This window comes from Malus sylvestris, chromosome 5 (genome assembly GCF_916048215.2).
Source record: "Malus sylvestris chromosome 5, drMalSylv7.2, whole genome shotgun sequence".
Classification (NCBI taxonomy): Eukaryota; Viridiplantae; Streptophyta; class Magnoliopsida; order Rosales; family Rosaceae; genus Malus; species Malus sylvestris.
This window is the reverse complement of record NC_062264.1, coordinates 13849835-13867226: the sequence shown is the minus strand read 5'-3', so window position 1 is coordinate 13867226 and position 17392 is coordinate 13849835. Positions and strand designations below refer to the sequence as shown.

Below are 17392 nucleotides of genomic sequence, written 5' to 3'. Positions count from 1 at the left end.
GAGAGTGCCAACCAAAAATGAGCAATGAATCACAACTAGCACCACAATATATATATATATATATATATATATATATATATATATATATATATATATATATATATATATATTACAAGTGGGCAAGAGTTAGACAACCCACCATTCCCGTACCTTTGCTTGCTAGCTATATAAAAGCCAAACCCCAAAGACCATCTTTCACACAGTTCATCACTACACCAAGAAATCAAAGACATTTAATATTAGTGAGAGAGAAGGAGAGAGAGAGAAACATGGAAGCATACAGAAAGCTGCTTGTTATTGTGGCATTGTTCTTGGCAGTAGCCATTGGCTCCAACGCCTTGACGGCCAACAGCGACCAGAGGTTTTGCCGCATGACGAAAGAGGGTTTGAATGCATGCGCCCTTTCAGTGAACGGAGCAAACCCCCAGCCTCCGTCAGCTCTGTGTTGCACGGCTCTTTCGTATGCCGACTTCGGATGCCTTTTCAAGAAGTACTCAAACTTTCTCAGTGCCTATGGAATCGACCCAAACCTTGCCATGCAGCTTCCTGCTAAATGCAACCTTGGCCAGCCCATCCGTTGCTGAAACATGCATGCATGATGATATATCCATCTGCTTTATTTGTCTTCTGCAGCCTCTTTGATTTGTTTTCGTTGGTTTTGTGGCTATCTAGTACGCTTCTGTTTAGTTAATTGTTTGTGTTATTGTGTTTGTTTTCTCAAGCTTAATCTAATTGTGTTTTGTTATTCGGATCATTGTGACACTATCTTTATTACTTAAATACCGACCCTGCAGGTGTTTTTCGTTTGCTTTTTAATTCAAAAAATTACTTTTAAGTTACACAACCGGTAATTCTTGCTTCTTAGCTCGCAACTTAATCATCATATATGTAAGCATCAAAACTCACCAATAGACTTTATAAACAAATTCATCATTGACTTCACTTAGTTGCTTTTTTCAGACATTATACCAAGAATTAAAGGACCAAAACAACTGAAATCTATTCAAAGAAAAATAAAATTTTGGGGGGTCAATTGACACCCTTTAGGGTTTGGCCTTGATCCGCTATTGCATTCGTGTCACAGTCAAAACTTCCCTACCATGCCAAAGAGAGGAAAGACTTTTACGACACGAGTAAGCCATCATCAAGGCGTTCCATGCCAATTGGCATGGGACATACAATAGTGATGTACTAAAGAATGAAAAGCGAAAAAACAAAAGGAGTCCTACTATGTAAGCACAATAGACCATATGACCCTTGTAATTCTTCATAACCATGACTATGGGGCGCATATAAAGATGATAGGAGCATATTTATACGCCTTAGTTTAGCTTGTTCTTATGCATTTGTAGTGTTTTTCCTTAGTAAAGTAGTCTTTTAAGCTAGTTTTATGTGTTTTTAGGTTTTAAGGGCAAAGTATGCAAAGGGAAGTATTTTGGAGCCTTTTGGAGCAAATTAGAGCTTGGAATGGACATCATATGATTGGAGCCATGAGCATGGATGAAATTGAAGATTTGAAGATGATGTTTCCTACTTGAACAAGGTTTCCTAGTTGAAGTAGGAAAGTCCCTAATTGAAGATGGAATCCTAGTTGAATTAGGATTCCTAGTTGAAATAGGTTTCCTAGTGAAATTGGGATTCCTAGAAGATGAAGATTCCTACTCAAACAAGGTTTCCTACTTGAAGTAGGAAAGTTAAATCCAAATGGCATCAAGTTTCAGCAACAAAGAAGTTTTCCAAGTCCAAGAAGGAAAAGGAATCCAAGATGAAGAAGGAGAAGAATTCCAAGTCAAGGGAGGATTGAGACATGTTTTCCTAATGCTAGAAGGACTCCTAAGTGTTGTAGAACACAAATGAGAAGTTTCTAGAGTGTTCCCCTCCTTGCCGTGAGTTTCCTACATTTCCTATCAGTTTTGGGGCTTTCTAGAAGCCCTATCCCTAATCCCTACATTGGTGCCGCACCCTAGCTTCTAGAAATCTGATTTCCTTGCCTTGCAAGGCTTTCTAGAAGCCTTATCCACCTTATCCCTATCCAGCTGCACCTAGGAGGCTATTTCCTTTGCAAAATCTGATTGTTTAAACCTGTTTCCTTGTGGATTTGGGTTATCCAAGTCCATATCTGATTACCCTAGGGTTTTAAGTGCCTATATATACTCATATTAACCCCTAGATCAGATCACCACTTCTCACATTCATAAATCACGCCAGAAATCTGCCCTAGCCTTTGCCACAGCCTTCCACCACCATTCTCCCAAATTTCTGCCTAAAAACAACCCTAGCCGCACCACCCATCAACCCTAAAGCCTTCCATACCATTCCCCATCCATTCTACACCACAAATAACCCCAAAAACCTGTCTAAAGTTCTCTGCCGCAGCAAGGAGGAAGGAGGATTCTTGGATGCACTTGCTGCCACGTTGGAGCATTCTAGGTGTTTTCTTTCCTTTGATTTTAATGTCTAAATTTATGTATCTTTGCTTTGCGAGTATGAGGAACTAAACCCCCCTTGGCTAGGGGGGGATTCGAAATACATGTTTATGCTTGCGATATGATTTGATTACTTCTAATTGCGTTTCATAAGTTATGAATTCAATTTATTTATCTATGTGAATTACATTGATTTGTGTGTGTTGGTTGAGAGTGCACGCTTAATTATCATGCATAAATTGAATGCTAGGATATAAGGAAATTTCACCTAATCGTTATGGACTTATATTCACAAGTAGTAAAGGTTGATGATCTCAATCGCGTTAAGTAAATTCTTGGCATAAGTTTCATGCAATCATAGTAACAAGTGCTTCGTCAATGCTTATGGTTTTTATAGAACTTAATGATTCTTGCTTGTATCTCTATTATGCAATCATGTAGGGGACTTGTGGGGAATGTTTTGGGTTGTCGTATGCAATCATCCAATTCAATAACGTTAGGAAAATCTGAAGGTTAATTTAAGCGGACCTAATTAACTTGGGGCGTTGAGAATTCATGGTTTATTGAAAAGCAATTGGAAATCGTTTTGAATGCAAGTATAACATGTGTGGAGATGAACCCCTTAGCTAGCCTTCCATCCATTCATTTAAATCAAATTCGTTTTTAAAATCTGTCTAGTTTACAAAGTTTGTTTTGTTTTTAAATTCGTCCAAAATCAATCCCCCTTCACTTTGTTGAGGCATAGTAGTTAGAATTCACTTTAGTTTGTGTTTTTAAGTGTCTTAGGTCAAGTTAAAACCAATTTTCGTCCAAGTTTGTGTCTAGTGTTCAAAACTGCCCAGATTGTGTTTTTAAGACAGTTTTGAGTGTTTATTTGCTGTTTTGAGTCTTTTGGTTTGTTTTGGTGTTTTAAAGTTTAGTTTTGCATTCTTTGAGTCTAGTTTAGTGTTTTAAACTTGTTTTTACGTATTTGAGTCAGTTTTCAAGTGATTTAGCAATCCCTCCTAATCCCCGGCTTAGAACGATCCCTACTTACATACTTGCTACAATTGATAAAAAGAGGGTTAATTTGAGTGCTTATATATTTCACATCAAATTTTGGCGCCGTTGCCAGGGATTAGCAACTTTGCTAATCCCTTGGATTGTTATTTTCGTTTTTCCTATTAGATCAGATTCTTATGTTATTTTGTTTCTTGTTTTAGGTACTTGTTTATGACTCGGAGTTCTAATCCGGTTCACGAACATATTTTAGACTTTGACGACGATTTTGAGCGTGAGTTGAGACGAAAGAGGAAGAACCCGGAACCTAGTGAATCAAGTGCAAGTTCCGAGTCCGTTTCTGAATTTGAAGAGGAAGTGGAAGACATGGCAGCGGACAACCGAACGATCAAGGAGCTTTCCGCTTCGGGATTGGATAATGCCGCACCTCTATGTATCCAATACCCTAGGGCGGCTCCGGACAAAACTACCGAGTTCGAATTGAAGTCAAGCTTGTTACATCACATTCCGAAGTACCATGGGCTGTCCATGGAAGATCCGAACAAGCACTTGAAAGAGTTTGAAGTCGTTTGCTCAAGCATGACTCCGGTGAACGTAGATGAGAGCATCTTGAAGATGAAGGCCTTTCCCTTTTCTCTCCTAGAGAAGGCGAAAGATTGGTTGTACGAATTGGCTCCCGGAACTGTCACATCATGGGAGAGCATGAAACGAGCTTTCTTAGAGAAGTTTTTCCCAACTTCTCGAGTCATCCTCCTACGTAAAAGGATAAGTGGCATTCAACAAGATGAAGGTGAATCCTTTCCTACTTATTATGAACGTTTTAAATCTCTTGTTGCCTCATGTCCACAGCATCAAATGAAGGAGGAACTACTTCTACAATACTTCTACGACGGACTTCTACCAATTGAACGTCAAATGCTAGATGCCTCAGCGGGAGGAACGTTGGTGGATAAGACCCCTAGGGCTGCAAAGATGTTGATTGCTAATCGAGCGTTGAACGCTCAACAATACGAAGGTGTTGGACAAAGGAGCATGCCACGGCAACATCAAGTCAATGAGGTAAGTGCCATAACCGAACTTCAAAATCAATTGGCTAACCTTACTACGTTGCTTTCTCAGGTGGTGGAAGGTCCAAAAGTCAAACCCGTAGCTTCTTGTGGCGTATGCTCCATGCCAAACCACCATACGGACAAGTGCCCACAATTGATCGAGAATGGAGGGTGGGAGACACTCAATGCCGTGGGATATGGCAACCAATACCAATCACATGGTGATCTGTTTTCCAATACTTACAATCCCGGTTGGCGTGATCATCCGAATTTCAAATGGCGAGACCCCCAACAAGGCCAACAACAAAGCGGATTTAGGCAACAACCCCCGGGTTTCTATCAAAAGCCGTTGGCACCACCACAAGCCCAAGCACAACCTGGCCAAAGCAATGCAGGTAATTCAAGTGATAATGATACGATTTTTCAATTACTTACTACTTTGACGCAGGAAGTCCAAACTCAAAACAAAGAGAGGCAAATCCAAGACAAGAGGATGGATGAGTTGGAGAAGCAAGTAGGACAAATTGCCGAGTTCATGGGGCAATTTCGTGAGCAAGGAAGGTTGCCTAGCTCAACGGTGGTGAATCCGAAAGGTGGATTCGAATCTGCAAAAGCTATGCATTTGCGAAGTGGAAAGCAAGTCGGATCTGACCTCAAACCATCCAAGTCACATTCCAACGAGGAGGAAGAGTTGAGAATTGAAGAGGAGGAGGAAAGGCCACTCACGGCCAAGGTGGAACCAACATTGCCGCAACCACCCAGGCCATCCAATTCGGCCAATAAAGGTAAGGCAGGTACAATTCAAGTTAATTCTAATGTTATTCCTCCGGATGTACCCTTTCCTAGCAGATTTTTGCAAGTCAAGAACGAAGAAGAGGAAAAAGAGGTTCTTGAGACGTTTAGAAAGGTGCATGTCAATATCCCTCTCCTCGATGCTATAAAGCAAATCCCGAAGTATGCCAAGTTTTTTAAGAAGCTTTGTACAACAAGGAAACGGATTCGGGAGAAAGAGGTGGTACACGTAAGTGAGAATGTATCTGCATTGTTGCAAAGAAAGTTACCACCTAAATGCAAAGATCCAGGTAGTTTCACTATCCCTTGTGTTATTGGCAATACGAGGTTTGATCATGCTATGTTAGATTTAGGTGCATCTATAAATGTCATGCCATATTCTGTTTATGCATCTATGAATCTAGGAAAGCTTAAAAATGATGGAGTTATTATTCAATTAGCCGATCGATCTAATGCATATCCCAAAGGAGTGTTGGAAGATGTGTTGGTGCAGGTAGACCACTTGATTTTCCCTGCAGATTTCTATGTGCTTGATATGGAGGACTCAACCCACTCTCCACCATCACCACTCTTACTTGGACGACCATTCATGAAAACGGCTCAAACCAAGATTGACGTGGCCAAGGGAGCAGTAACTATGGCCTTTGGTGGTGATATGATTAACTTTAAGATTTCTGAATCGGTTGAGAATACTAATGATGTTCGTTCTTGTTGTGCTATTAATGTAATTGAAAATATAGGGCAGGAATGTTCAACACTAGTCAAGAAGAATGTACCACAACCCACCATCGAGGAAGGAATTGGAGTGAACAACAAAGAGTGCACGGCCCCAACCTGGAAATCATCAAATCTGCCCGAGTGCAACACTTGTGCATCTATCCATAATGCTACCACTTCTTTGCCGTACAAAGGTAAGCTACCTATTCCAATTTCGATTCCCATTTCAACTAATAGGTTGTTACCTTGTATGGTGCAGGTACCTAATCGAAGACAACGTTGTGGGAGAATTCGTGTTGATTTAGAGAAGCAAAACACAACAATAAGAAAGGATCATTATCCCATCCCATTCAAGGACCCAAAGAATGAAGTATTTCGTAGGACAGGTTGTGGAAAAACCCCTCCATGCCGTGGGGTTCCATAAACCTTCAATGGAGTTTCGTCCGGCTGTACGACGTTAAAGAAAGCGCTACTTGGGAGGCAACCCATGCATTCAACAAAGGAAGACCGAGAAAGCACTCCAATTCCAGATTTGCGTTCCTAAACTCTTCTCTTTGTTGCTTATTTCGTTTCTGCCATGATTAGTGTGTTAGTTGCTGTTTGTTTGTTTATTTGTTATTTGTGTGAGTTTATGCTTGAAACATTGAGGACAATGTTTGATTTAAGTGTGGGGGGGTAACCAAAGTGTCTTGATGCAAATTCGTAGGGTTTTGTCACCCATAATTTCAAATGTTGTTTCTTGCTGTTTTAAGTGTTTTTAAGCTGTTTTAGAGTGTTTTGATTCAAAAATCCGAAAATCCCATAAAAATTTGAAAAAATTGTTTCAAAAAACCCAAAAAGAGTTGTTTTTGTGTGTTTGTTTGTGTCTTAGGGTACCTTCCAACACAATGATGAGGATTCGGTTTGTAATTGCATGATTGTTAAAGAGAGTTATAAACATGGATGGAAGTTTGATTTACTCTTTGGTTTATGCTTGGTTGTGGTTATCACTTATGAATTCACATGTAATCATAAAGGAAAATCAGTTTTTGTAACATGCTTGAAGGAAGGAACTCAAACAAACGCTACAACCTTGTGAGACTTGAGCCTAAATGTTTATTTGGAGAGTTAAAATATGTGCATTCTTGTCTTCTAAAGTCGTTGCATGATCTCATTATTCTTTGCTTGGTTACTACTTAGAAGGCGTTTCATCATTTAGTTCCAAATGCTAGAACTCATGCCAATTTCATTCAAAACATGTTATTGAATTGCATAACACATATTCAAGATGAAGTTAGTAGTTACCACCATAGCCAAAAAGCATTCATTCCATGCATGTGTTTTTGTAGGTTTAACCCCGTTGAGCCTTGTTTAGCCTATGTTGTTTGTTAACCCACATTATCCTTACCTAGCCTAGATTAGGATTCTCCATACCCTTGTTCTTAGAACGTAGTTAAGCATGACTCAAGATGAATTCCTTTGATCGTGGTATTGCAGAAACATAAGTGTGGGGGAAGGAACTTTTGTGTGCCAAAGTCTTGAATGAGGCATGAAAAGAAAAAAAAAAAAAATGAAATTCGTGGAAAAAGAAAAAGAAAAAGAAAAAAAATGTGAAAAGTATGAAAAAAGAGTTGAAAAGATGTGAAAAAGAGTTCTAAAGTGTTGATTGTTGAAGAAAGGGTCCAAAAAGTTGAATTCGGCCCTAATTGTTGTTGAATCTTTCCTTTGTGTTCAAAAGTTAATTTCTGCATGCTAATGGGAATTCTGAGTACGATTTCATTGTTTTGCTTACTATTGCTTTAAGAACGTTTGTTTTCCCTATCCTTTCGTTGTTAGCCAACTCCCCTAGCTCCGTTACAACCCTTGACTTTAATCTTGAGTGTTGTGTGTTTCAATTTGTGGAGTTTAAAATTGGTATGAGCATATGGTGTCACTGGTTCTCGCATCTAAGTAGTAGCATTCCATTCATGAGATCATATTGATAAACATGTTTATTAACTCCGAAAAGTGTTTTCTTTGTTATACATATATGTGAGCGTTCGTTTTCATATTTACATCAATCTTCTCACATATAACTAGTATAGGGTGTGTAGTCAGAAAATCTGTGTGAAAATTGAGTGCATATCTAGTAAGGAATTGAGGAAATTCTCTAAGGCATGTTACTACATTCAAAACATCGTTTTAATTGGTTATTTGTGAACTAATGAGTAGTGACTATGATTAAGTATGTGCTTAAGCGTAAAGATGGCTAAAATCTGTGGGAATGATGATTTTTAATATGTCATGTGCATTGGAAATCCCTGAGGCGATTGTTGGAAGGTTTAGGTTGTGTTTTACTTGTTTTCTTTCGTTTTGTTTACTTTGTTTCATTTTGTTTTGCTCGAGGACTAGCAAAAGCTAAGTGTGGGGGAATTTGATAGGAGCATATTTATGCGCCTTAGTTTAGCTTGTTCTTATGCATTTGTAGTGTTTTTCCTTAGTAAAGTAGTCTTTTAAGCTAGTTTTATGTGTTTTTAGGTTTTAAGGGCAAAGTATGCAAAGGGAAGTATTTTGGAGCCTTTTGGAGCAAATTAGAGCTTGGAATGGACATCATATGCTTGGAGCCATGAGGATGGATGAAATTGAAGATTTGAAGATGATGTTTCCTACTTGAACAAGGTTTCCTAGTTGAAGTAGGAAAGTCCCTAATTGAAGATGGAATCCTAGTTGAATTAGGATTCCTAGTTGAAATAGGTTTCCTAGTGAAATTGGGATTCCTAGAAGATGAAGATTCCTACTCAAACAAGGTTTCCTACTTGAAGTAGGAAAGTTAAATCCAAATGGCATCAAGTTTCAGCAACAAAGAAGTTTTCCAAGTCCAAGAAGGAAAAGGAATCCAAGATGAAGAAGGAGAAGAATTCCAAGTCAAGGGAGGATTGAGACATGTTTTCCTAATGCTAGAAGGACTCCTAAGTGTTGTAGAACACAAATGAGAAGTTTCTAGAGTGTTCCCCTCCTTGCCGTGAGTTTCCTACATTTCCTATCAGTTTTGGGGCTTTCTAGAAGCCCTATCCCCAATCCCTACATTGGTGCCGTACCCTAGCTTCTAGAAATCTGATTTCCTTGCCTTGCAAGGCTTTCTAGAAGCCTTATCCACCTTATCCCTATCCAGCTGCACCTAGGAGGCTATTTCCTTTGCAAAATCTGATTGTTTAAACCTGTTTCCTTATGGATTTGGGTTATCCAAGTCCATATCTGATTACCCTAGGGTTTTAAGTGCCTATATATACTCATATTAACCCCTAGATCAGATCACCACTTCTCACATTCATAAATCACGCCAGAAATCTGCCCTAGCCTTTGCCACAGCCTTCCACCACCATTCTCCCAAATTTCTGCCTAAAAACAACCCTAGCCGCACCACCCATCAACCCTAAAGCCTTCCATACCATTCCCCATCCATTCTATACCACAAATAACCCCAAAAACCTGTCTAAAGTTCTCTGCCGCAGCAAGGAGGAAGGAGGATTCTTGGATGCACGTGCTGCCACGTTGGAGCATTCTAGGTGTTTTCTTTCCTTTGATTTTAATGTCTAAATTTATGTATCTTTGCTTTGCGAGTATGAGGAACTAAACCCCCCTTGGCTAGGGGGGGATTCGAAATACATGTTTATGCTTGCGATATGATTTGATTACTTCTAATTGCGTTTCATAAGTTATGAATTCAATTTATTTATCTATGTGAATTACATTGATTTGTGTGTGTTGGTTGAGAGTGCACGCTTAATTATCATGCATAAATTGAATGCTAGGATATAAGGAAATTTCACCTAATCGTTATGGACTTATATTCACAAGTAGTAAAGGTTGATGATCTCAATCGCGTTAAGTAAATTCTTGGCATAAGTTTCATGCAATCATAGTAACAAGTGCTTCGTCAATGCTTATTGTTTTCATAGAACTTAATGATTCTTGCTTGTATCTCTATTATGCAATCATGTAGGGGACTTGTGGGGAACGTTTTGGGTTGTCGTATGCAATCATCCAATTCAATAACGTTAGGAAAATCTGAAGGTTAATTTAAGCGGACCTAATTAACTTGGGGCGTTGAGAATTCATGGTTTATTGAAAAGCAATTGGAAATCGTTTTGAATGCAAGTATAACATGTGTGGAGATGAACCCCTTAGCTAGCCTTCCATCCATTCATTTAAATCAAATTCGTTTTTAAAATCTGTCTAGTTTACAAAGTTTGTTTTGTTTTTAAATTCGTCCAAAATCAATCCCCCTTCACTTTGTTGAGGCATAGTAGTTAGAATTCACTTTAGTTTGTGTTTTTAAGTGTCTTAGGTCAAGTTAAAACCAATTTTCGTCCAAGTTTGTGTCTAGTGTTCAAAACTGCCCAGATTGTGTTTTTAAGACAGTTTTGAGTGTTTATTTGCTGTTTTGAGTCTTTTGGTTTGTTTTGGTGTTTTAAAGTTTAGTTTTGCATTCTTTGAGTCTAGTTTAGTGTTTTAAACTTGTTTTTACGTATTTGAGTCAGTTTTCAAGTGATTTAGCAATCCCTCCTAATCCCCGGCTTAGAACGATCCCTACTTACATACTTGCTACAATTGATAAAAAGAGGGTTAATTTGAGTGCTTATATATTTCACATCAAAAGAAAAACAACAAAGTTGAAGGACGAAATAGGAAATGGAACAAAAGTTTAGGGTTTTAGCTCGCGTAACGAGCATACAAACACACACTTGAAGTCGAAGCAGCCAACAAGTAAACTTGAAAACATGAAAGCTTGAAAGCTCCTGTGTGTTTTCGTTTTTTATGCAGATTTTTCGTGTATTTTTTCTTGTTTGTTATTGAATTTACACTGCGTTTACTCGTAACTTTCCGGACATCAATCTAATACACTAATCCAATCCAATCCCCTTTTTTTCATTCTTTTTTCAGTTTTAAGTTTCTGTTTATGCCGGTCGATCTGGTTTTTTTGTGGGATTTTCTATTGCAACTCATCCATTAGTGTACTTTTGACACCCAACAATATGAATTTGTTTGGCCATAAGCCAGCCTTGTTTTTGTAGTCAGACCAACAATGGAATGGATTTTCCATTTCAATTAGTTAACAAAAAGGTTTTTCAAAGAAATCCAAGTTTCAGTAATCTTGTTAGTTAACCATAATCTTGGCAGATTAATTAAGATGTCAGTGATAAACCGACTCCAATTCAGTCTCTATCTGTTGCACAAATAGAATTCCAGTCCAACAAGGAATCCTCAGAAGATGCCCCTGCTGCACCGCTTGCTGCAGATCATGTTTTGTCCTGATTCAACTACTATTTAATCCACGTAGACTTGTAATCCTATAAATATACTAAATTGTAATCCTAGTTTTGCATATATATGACTTGTAATCCTATAAATATCAATGAACATCGCTCACTCGATTATTGAGTTGAGATTCTTAATTACTATCTTCCATGGTATCAAGAGCCAGCATCTCACGACAAAGGTTCATATTATAATTTTTTTTTCAGTCTTCTACAGTTATGGTGTATTCTTCCTCTGCTGCTGCTGCTTCCCCTGTCACGAATTTTTCACCATCAAGTTCGACCACAACAACTACCCTTTCTGGCATGCTCAGTTTCTCCCTTGTTGTGCAGCCGCAATTTACTGTCTTATGTTATTGGTGAAACTCACTGCCCATTAGCTTTTCTTCCTGATGACAATGGTAAACTCACCAACAAGGTCAATCCATTATCTGCAAAATGGATATAGATTGATCAGATGATCCTTTCTTGGATTACGAGTTCACTTACTCCTAAGGTTCTTGCCACGATTGTCAACAAAATTGATTCGGCTTCTGCCTGGTTGTCTCTTCAAGAACGGTGCTTCTACGTCTCAAAATTGTATTATCCAAATGCGTACAAAATTGATGAATACTTCTCGTGGTGATCTGTCTATCACTGATTATCTCAACAAAATCAACGCCATCGCCGACAACCTTGCTCTTTCTAGCGCCCCCGTCTCTGAATCCGATTTAGTCGCCATTATTATGAATAGAGTAGGCCCACATTATAAGACCATTGTTGCTTCCGCACAAGCTTGTGACACTCCCATCACCTACAATTCATTGGAAGCTTTATTACTAAGTGCTGAGCAACATTACAACGCCTTCTCTCTTCCCTCTGATAGCGACACCTCTGCTTTTACTGCTGTCCATGGTGGTCGTGGTGGCTTCCGTGGCCATGGTAATTCTTTTTATGGTGGCCGTGGTGGAGGCTTCTCTAGTGGCGGTGGTGGTAACTTCTCACGCCAAAATTTGGCTGTCCATGGCTCCGGTTCTGCTGCCCCTACAACCTACACCTCTGCAACCCCTTCTCGCGGGTCATCCTCTTCCTACAATGGACTTCTTGGTCCGGCACCTAGCTCCAGCACATCTCATGGTTCCTTGCCTGCTTTTTCCTCCTCTGGGCGCATTCAATGTCAACTTTGTCAACGCTTTGGGCACTCGACTATTGATTGCTTCAATCATCTCAATATGTCATACGAAGGTCGAGTTCCCTCATCTTCAAGCCTATGCAGCTGCACCATCTTCTCGTGCTTCTGCCTCTACATCTAGCGTAAATTCTCACATAACGAATGATGTAGGCCAACTCCAAAATCCTCGTGAGTATCATGGAACCGATCAAATTTGTGGTGTGCATGGTGGTCCAGGTTTGAACATCTCAAAAATTGGTGACTCGTATCTTAGAACTAAATATGCTTCTTTTTGTTTGCTAACACCTTCTATTGTCCCCAAGCCTCAACTAATGTGATTTCTTTGAACTAGTTTTTAGATGATAATAACTGCTTCTGTACTTTACATCCCTTTTTTTTATCATGTGCAGGATTTGCGGATGCCGGAGTAACATTGGAGTTTACCCATGTTCTAGTCGCCCCTCTCATCAAACCAATGGTGTTTTTGCTTTATTAGGTGAACGTGTAACTAATGCTTTGTGGCATTCTAAGCTAGGCCATCCTCAGCCTCCTATCCAACGCCCACTTCAAGTATACACTCACTGGTCCCCACGCCCCAAACCTTCCCAGGCATCTGTCCTACTTACATCAATCTCTACCGTACCCTCTAGTTTTTCTCCTAAGCCGGTCCTTACCTCAAACCTGCCACCAGTCACAACTACCCCACCGGTTTCATCTACTCCCGAGGTAAGTGACTTGTCCCATTCCATGGTCACTCGAGGCAAAATTGGTATTCGCAAACCTAATCCCAAATATGCTTGTGTTACTACTTTTGCTAATGACTTGGTTGAGCCTACATGTTTTAGTCAGGCTAATAAGGATTCCGAGTGGCGAAAGGCAATGGCTGACAAATTCAATGCCTTACAACGTAACGGCACTTGGACTTTGGTTCCGTTTCAACACAGTATGAACATTCTGACGAATAAATGGGTATATAAAATCAAGCGATGCTCTGATGGCTCAATTGAGCGTTACAAGACACGGTTAGTGGCTAACGGGTTTCATCAACAAAAGGGTTTAGACTACAATGAGACATTTAGTCCCGCTGTTAATCATGCATCTATTAGGTTAATTCTCTCCATTGCTATTCATTTCAATTGGCCTTTTTGTCAACTTGATGTCCAAAAAGCGTTCCTTCTTATAAGAGCATATTTATGGGACTTAGTTGGCTTGTTCTTGTGCATTTTTGTTGTTATTCCTTAGTTATTTTAGTGTTTAAAGTCACTTTCGTGCAATTTCAGGTTTATATGGCTAATGTGGCAAAGAAGTGCATTTGGAGCCTTTTTGGAGCAAAATTGGGCTTGGAATGAATAACACATGCTTGGAGCTAAGTAGATGGACGAAATTGAAGATCAAAGAAGGTTAGGAATGAATAATGAGATGAAAGAAATGAAGAAATGAAAATGAAGAACAAAGAGTTTAGAATTGGAAGCCAAAGTTTCTAAAGTCAGAGGTTTCCATTCTTGAAAGTTTCTATTCTTGGATTGAAAGTTTCCTAATCCTTCTTCACCTTTGTTCCAACCCTTGCCGTGCCTTTCCTAATCCAATTCCCTTTAAATTCTGATTTTGTTAGCCTTATTCCTTGTGGATTTGGGTTATACAAATCCTTTTTCAGAAACTAAGTGGGCCAAAACCCTTTCCTTAGTGGATTTAAACACCTTTGCTGCAAACCCTAGGGCCTAATCCTTTATTTCTGCTAAGTTTAAACCTTAATCTATCTCCCCTAGGGTTATGCCGCACCTAATAGTTCTAGAAGCCTAAAAATCTGCACAAACCCTAGTTCTTTTCTCCCTTGGATGGGCCAAGCCTTTTATCTACAAAACCCTAACCTTTTCCCATCAGTTTTTGTGAAAACCTTAGCCTATAAATATAAGTTTTTCAGCCACAAATTCGTCACCACCCTTCTACCATTCAGAAACACCATCAGCTACACTCTCTACACCATTATACACCATTCCACACCATTCTTATCATCCATAAATCACCCTAAGTCCTTGCCGCACCTCATCCATAACCTAAAACCCATTCTTCCATACAAATCAGCATCAAAAGCATCTCCCATTCACTGTGTCATATCAAAGAAGAAGGAGGGAAACTCTTGGAAGTGCTTGCTATTCAATTTGAATCACTGGAACGTTTCTTAGGTGTTTTCAACCTTTTGTTTTCAATGTTCATGTTTAGTAATCTTTGTTCTGTGAACATGAGTGGCTAAACCTTTTATTTGCTAGAGGGAATTCAAAGCCATGAACATATTTGCAATATGATTTGAGTACTTTCAGTTGTGATTTCATAAACTTTGAATGCAATTTACTTAACGGTTTGATTTATAACTTATTCTTGTATGTTAATTGAGGGTCGACACTTAGTTGCATGCATGAATTTGATGCTAGAATATAAGGGATTTTCACCTAATCGTTATGAACTTATATTCACAAGTATAGGTTGCTGGTCACAATCTTGTTAAATGAATTCTTGGCATAAGTTTCATGCAATTCATAGTTACAAGTGCCTCGTCAATGCTTATGATTTTCATACATTTTAATGATCTTTGCTCGTATTTCTATTATGCAATTCATGTAAGGAACTTGTGGAGAATGATTTGGGTTGTCGCATGCATTCATCCAATTCAATGAAATTAGGAAAATCTGAGGGTTAATTAGTGCAATTCACAGTTAATCTGGGGTGTTGAGGTTTATGGTTTATCGAAAGAACAACTGAAACTCAATTTGTATGTAAGTGTGTCATGTGTGGAGAAGGAACTCTAGCAAACCAATCATCCATAGTTTTATCCAAATTCGTGCAGATTTCATTAGTTCTTTAATTTACTTGTTTTACTTTCAAATTTGTCATAACCAATTCCCCCTTTACTTTGTTGAGTCATATTAGTTAGAACTTACTTTAGATTGTGTTTTTTAGTGTTTTGAGTCAAGAAAAAGCTAAAATTGGTCCAAAGTTGTGTTTAGAGTCAGAAACTGCCTAGTAAGTGTTTTTAGGCAGTTTTGAGTGTTTTTAAGTTGTTTTGAGTTTTGTGAACCTATTTTGAGTCCTTTGAGTCTATTCAAACGTTTTTAAGTTTGTTTTTATGTCTTTGAGTCAGTTTAAGAGTGTTTAGCAATCCCTCCTAATCCCCGGTTTAAGAACGATCCCTACTTATTTATATACTACAATTGTCAAAAGAGGGTTTAATTTGCGTGTTGGATTATTTCACATCACCTTCATCTGTACAAATTGCAACGTTCCTTATACGGTCTTAAACAAGCTCCTCGTGCATGGTTTCAATGGTTTTCTTAACACTTGGAAAATTTGGGTTTCATATCTTTTCATGCAGATTCGTCATTGTTTACTTTCTTTGATGGTCCAATGGTTATTTACTTGGTAATTTATGTGGTTGGCATTCTTATTACTGGCAATAGCATGGACCATATAATTTGTTTGATTCATCAGTTGGGCACATTATTTTCCATGAAGGATCTTAGACCCTTACATTATTTCTTAAGTATGGAGGTTCATCTTACTAGCAGATAGGAGCATATTTATGCGACTTAGTTAACATGTTTTCTTGCATTTACTTAGTTAGTTATTGTTTATAAGAGTGTTTTAAGGTATTTTCATGTGTTTGTAGGTCCTAATAACAAAGTTGGAAAGAAAGTGCATTTTAGTGCAATTTGGAGCAATTTTGGGCCAAAATGGATTGCATGCATATGGAGCAAGTGGGATGGACGTTTTTGGTATTTTAAAAAAGGTTTCAACACATGCAAAAATCTGAATAATGAAGTTGAAGTGTGGAAGTGTGCAGATACATACACTTAAGGAACAATTTGAAAGGAAAAGAAGTGAAAGATGCCATTTGTTGGATTGCTTTACAAGATGTATTCACATTTTCAGCAACTACAAACATAATTGCAAGCTGAAATGATGCATAGCATGTGTGTAGAGGTGTAAAGCGGCCGAAAGTTGATGTTTGTAAGATGAAATGATGCAAAACATGTGTGTGAAAGTTGTCTAACAGCTAGTACATCTAGAAAAAGGATGGAATACAAGGCAAATGCATCAGAAATTGAAGAATGAAGGCACATGGACAGCTACAAAGGAGTTGAATTAGCAAAAGAGGAATGATTACCTTTTGTTAAAGGCAAGACACAATGATAAAAGAGCATGTAAACTAACTGTTTTTGCATCATTTTGGTCTTTGTTTGTATTGTTTATTGAAGTCACTTGAGTGATTCTTTGCTTTGGAGCTTTTATAAATAGGGAGTGAAGGGAAGAAAACTACACATTACACTACATTAAAAAATACAATCAGCCACACCACCCATTCTCCATCCATTCTTTTAGCTAAACCCATCTACACATTCATACACTACGTCACAAACACATTTTCAGCTATCTTTCTCTCTTTTGCAACACCCCCCATCCATCCTAAACACCACCATACCATTTCCCATCCATTCCTCCATACAAATACCATCCAAACCTGTCCCCAAAACCTTGTGCCACAGGAAAGAGGAAGGAGGAGAAGCCTTGGACGTGCATGCCATTCAAGTTAGGATTGTTGGAGCGTTTAGGTGTTTTCTTTCTTTTGATTTCGATGTTTAAATTCTATACTCTTTGTTTTGTACGTATGAGGAACTAAACCCCCCCTTGGCTAGGGGGGGATTCGAAACCATGTTTATGCTTGCTATATGATTTGATTACTTTCAATTGCGTTTCATAAGTTGTGAATTCAATTTACTTATCTACATGAATTAAAACTGATTTGTGTGTGTTGGTTGAGAGTGCACGCTTAATTTTCATGCATAAGTTTGATGCTAGGATATAAGGGAATTTCACCTAATCGTTATGAACTTATATTCAAAAGTAGTAAAGGTTGTTGATTACAATCGTGTTAAGTAAATTCTTGGCAAAAGTTTCATGCAATTCATAGTAACGAGTGCCTCGCCAATG

General features: G+C 38.6%; 2 protein-coding genes across 2 annotated transcripts; both read left to right on the top strand.

Annotated features, from left to right (window-relative positions):
* Positions 1–269: 269 nt before the first annotated feature.
* LOC126622569 (putative lipid-transfer protein DIR1) lies at positions 270–584 on the top strand. The gene has a single exon (XM_050291352.1). The coding sequence runs from the start codon at positions 270–272 to the stop codon at positions 582–584; it is 315 nt and encodes a 104-aa protein (XP_050147309.1).
* Positions 585–11849: 11265 nt separating this feature from the next.
* LOC126622568 (uncharacterized) lies at positions 11850–12905 on the top strand. Its single transcript, XM_050291351.1, has 2 exons — positions 11850–12375; positions 12820–12905. The coding sequence occupies exons 1-2, from the start codon at positions 11850–11852 to the stop codon at positions 12903–12905; spliced, it is 612 nt and encodes a 203-aa protein (XP_050147308.1).
* Positions 12906–17392: the final 4487 nt, after the last annotated feature.

Excerpts from the sequence above, each read along its gene's own strand:
- LOC126622568 (XM_050291351.1), top strand. The coding sequence starts at position 11,850 with ATGCGTACAAAATTGATGAATACTTCTCGTGGTGATCTGTCTATCACT. Across the intron at positions 12,376-12,819 it reads TAGCTCCAGCACATCTCATG|GATTTGCGGATGCCGGAGTA; the intron begins GTTCCTTGCCTG and ends TATCATGTGCAG.
- LOC126622569 (XM_050291352.1), top strand. The coding sequence starts at position 270 with ATGGAAGCATACAGAAAGCTGCTTGTTATTGTGGCATTGTTCTTGGCA.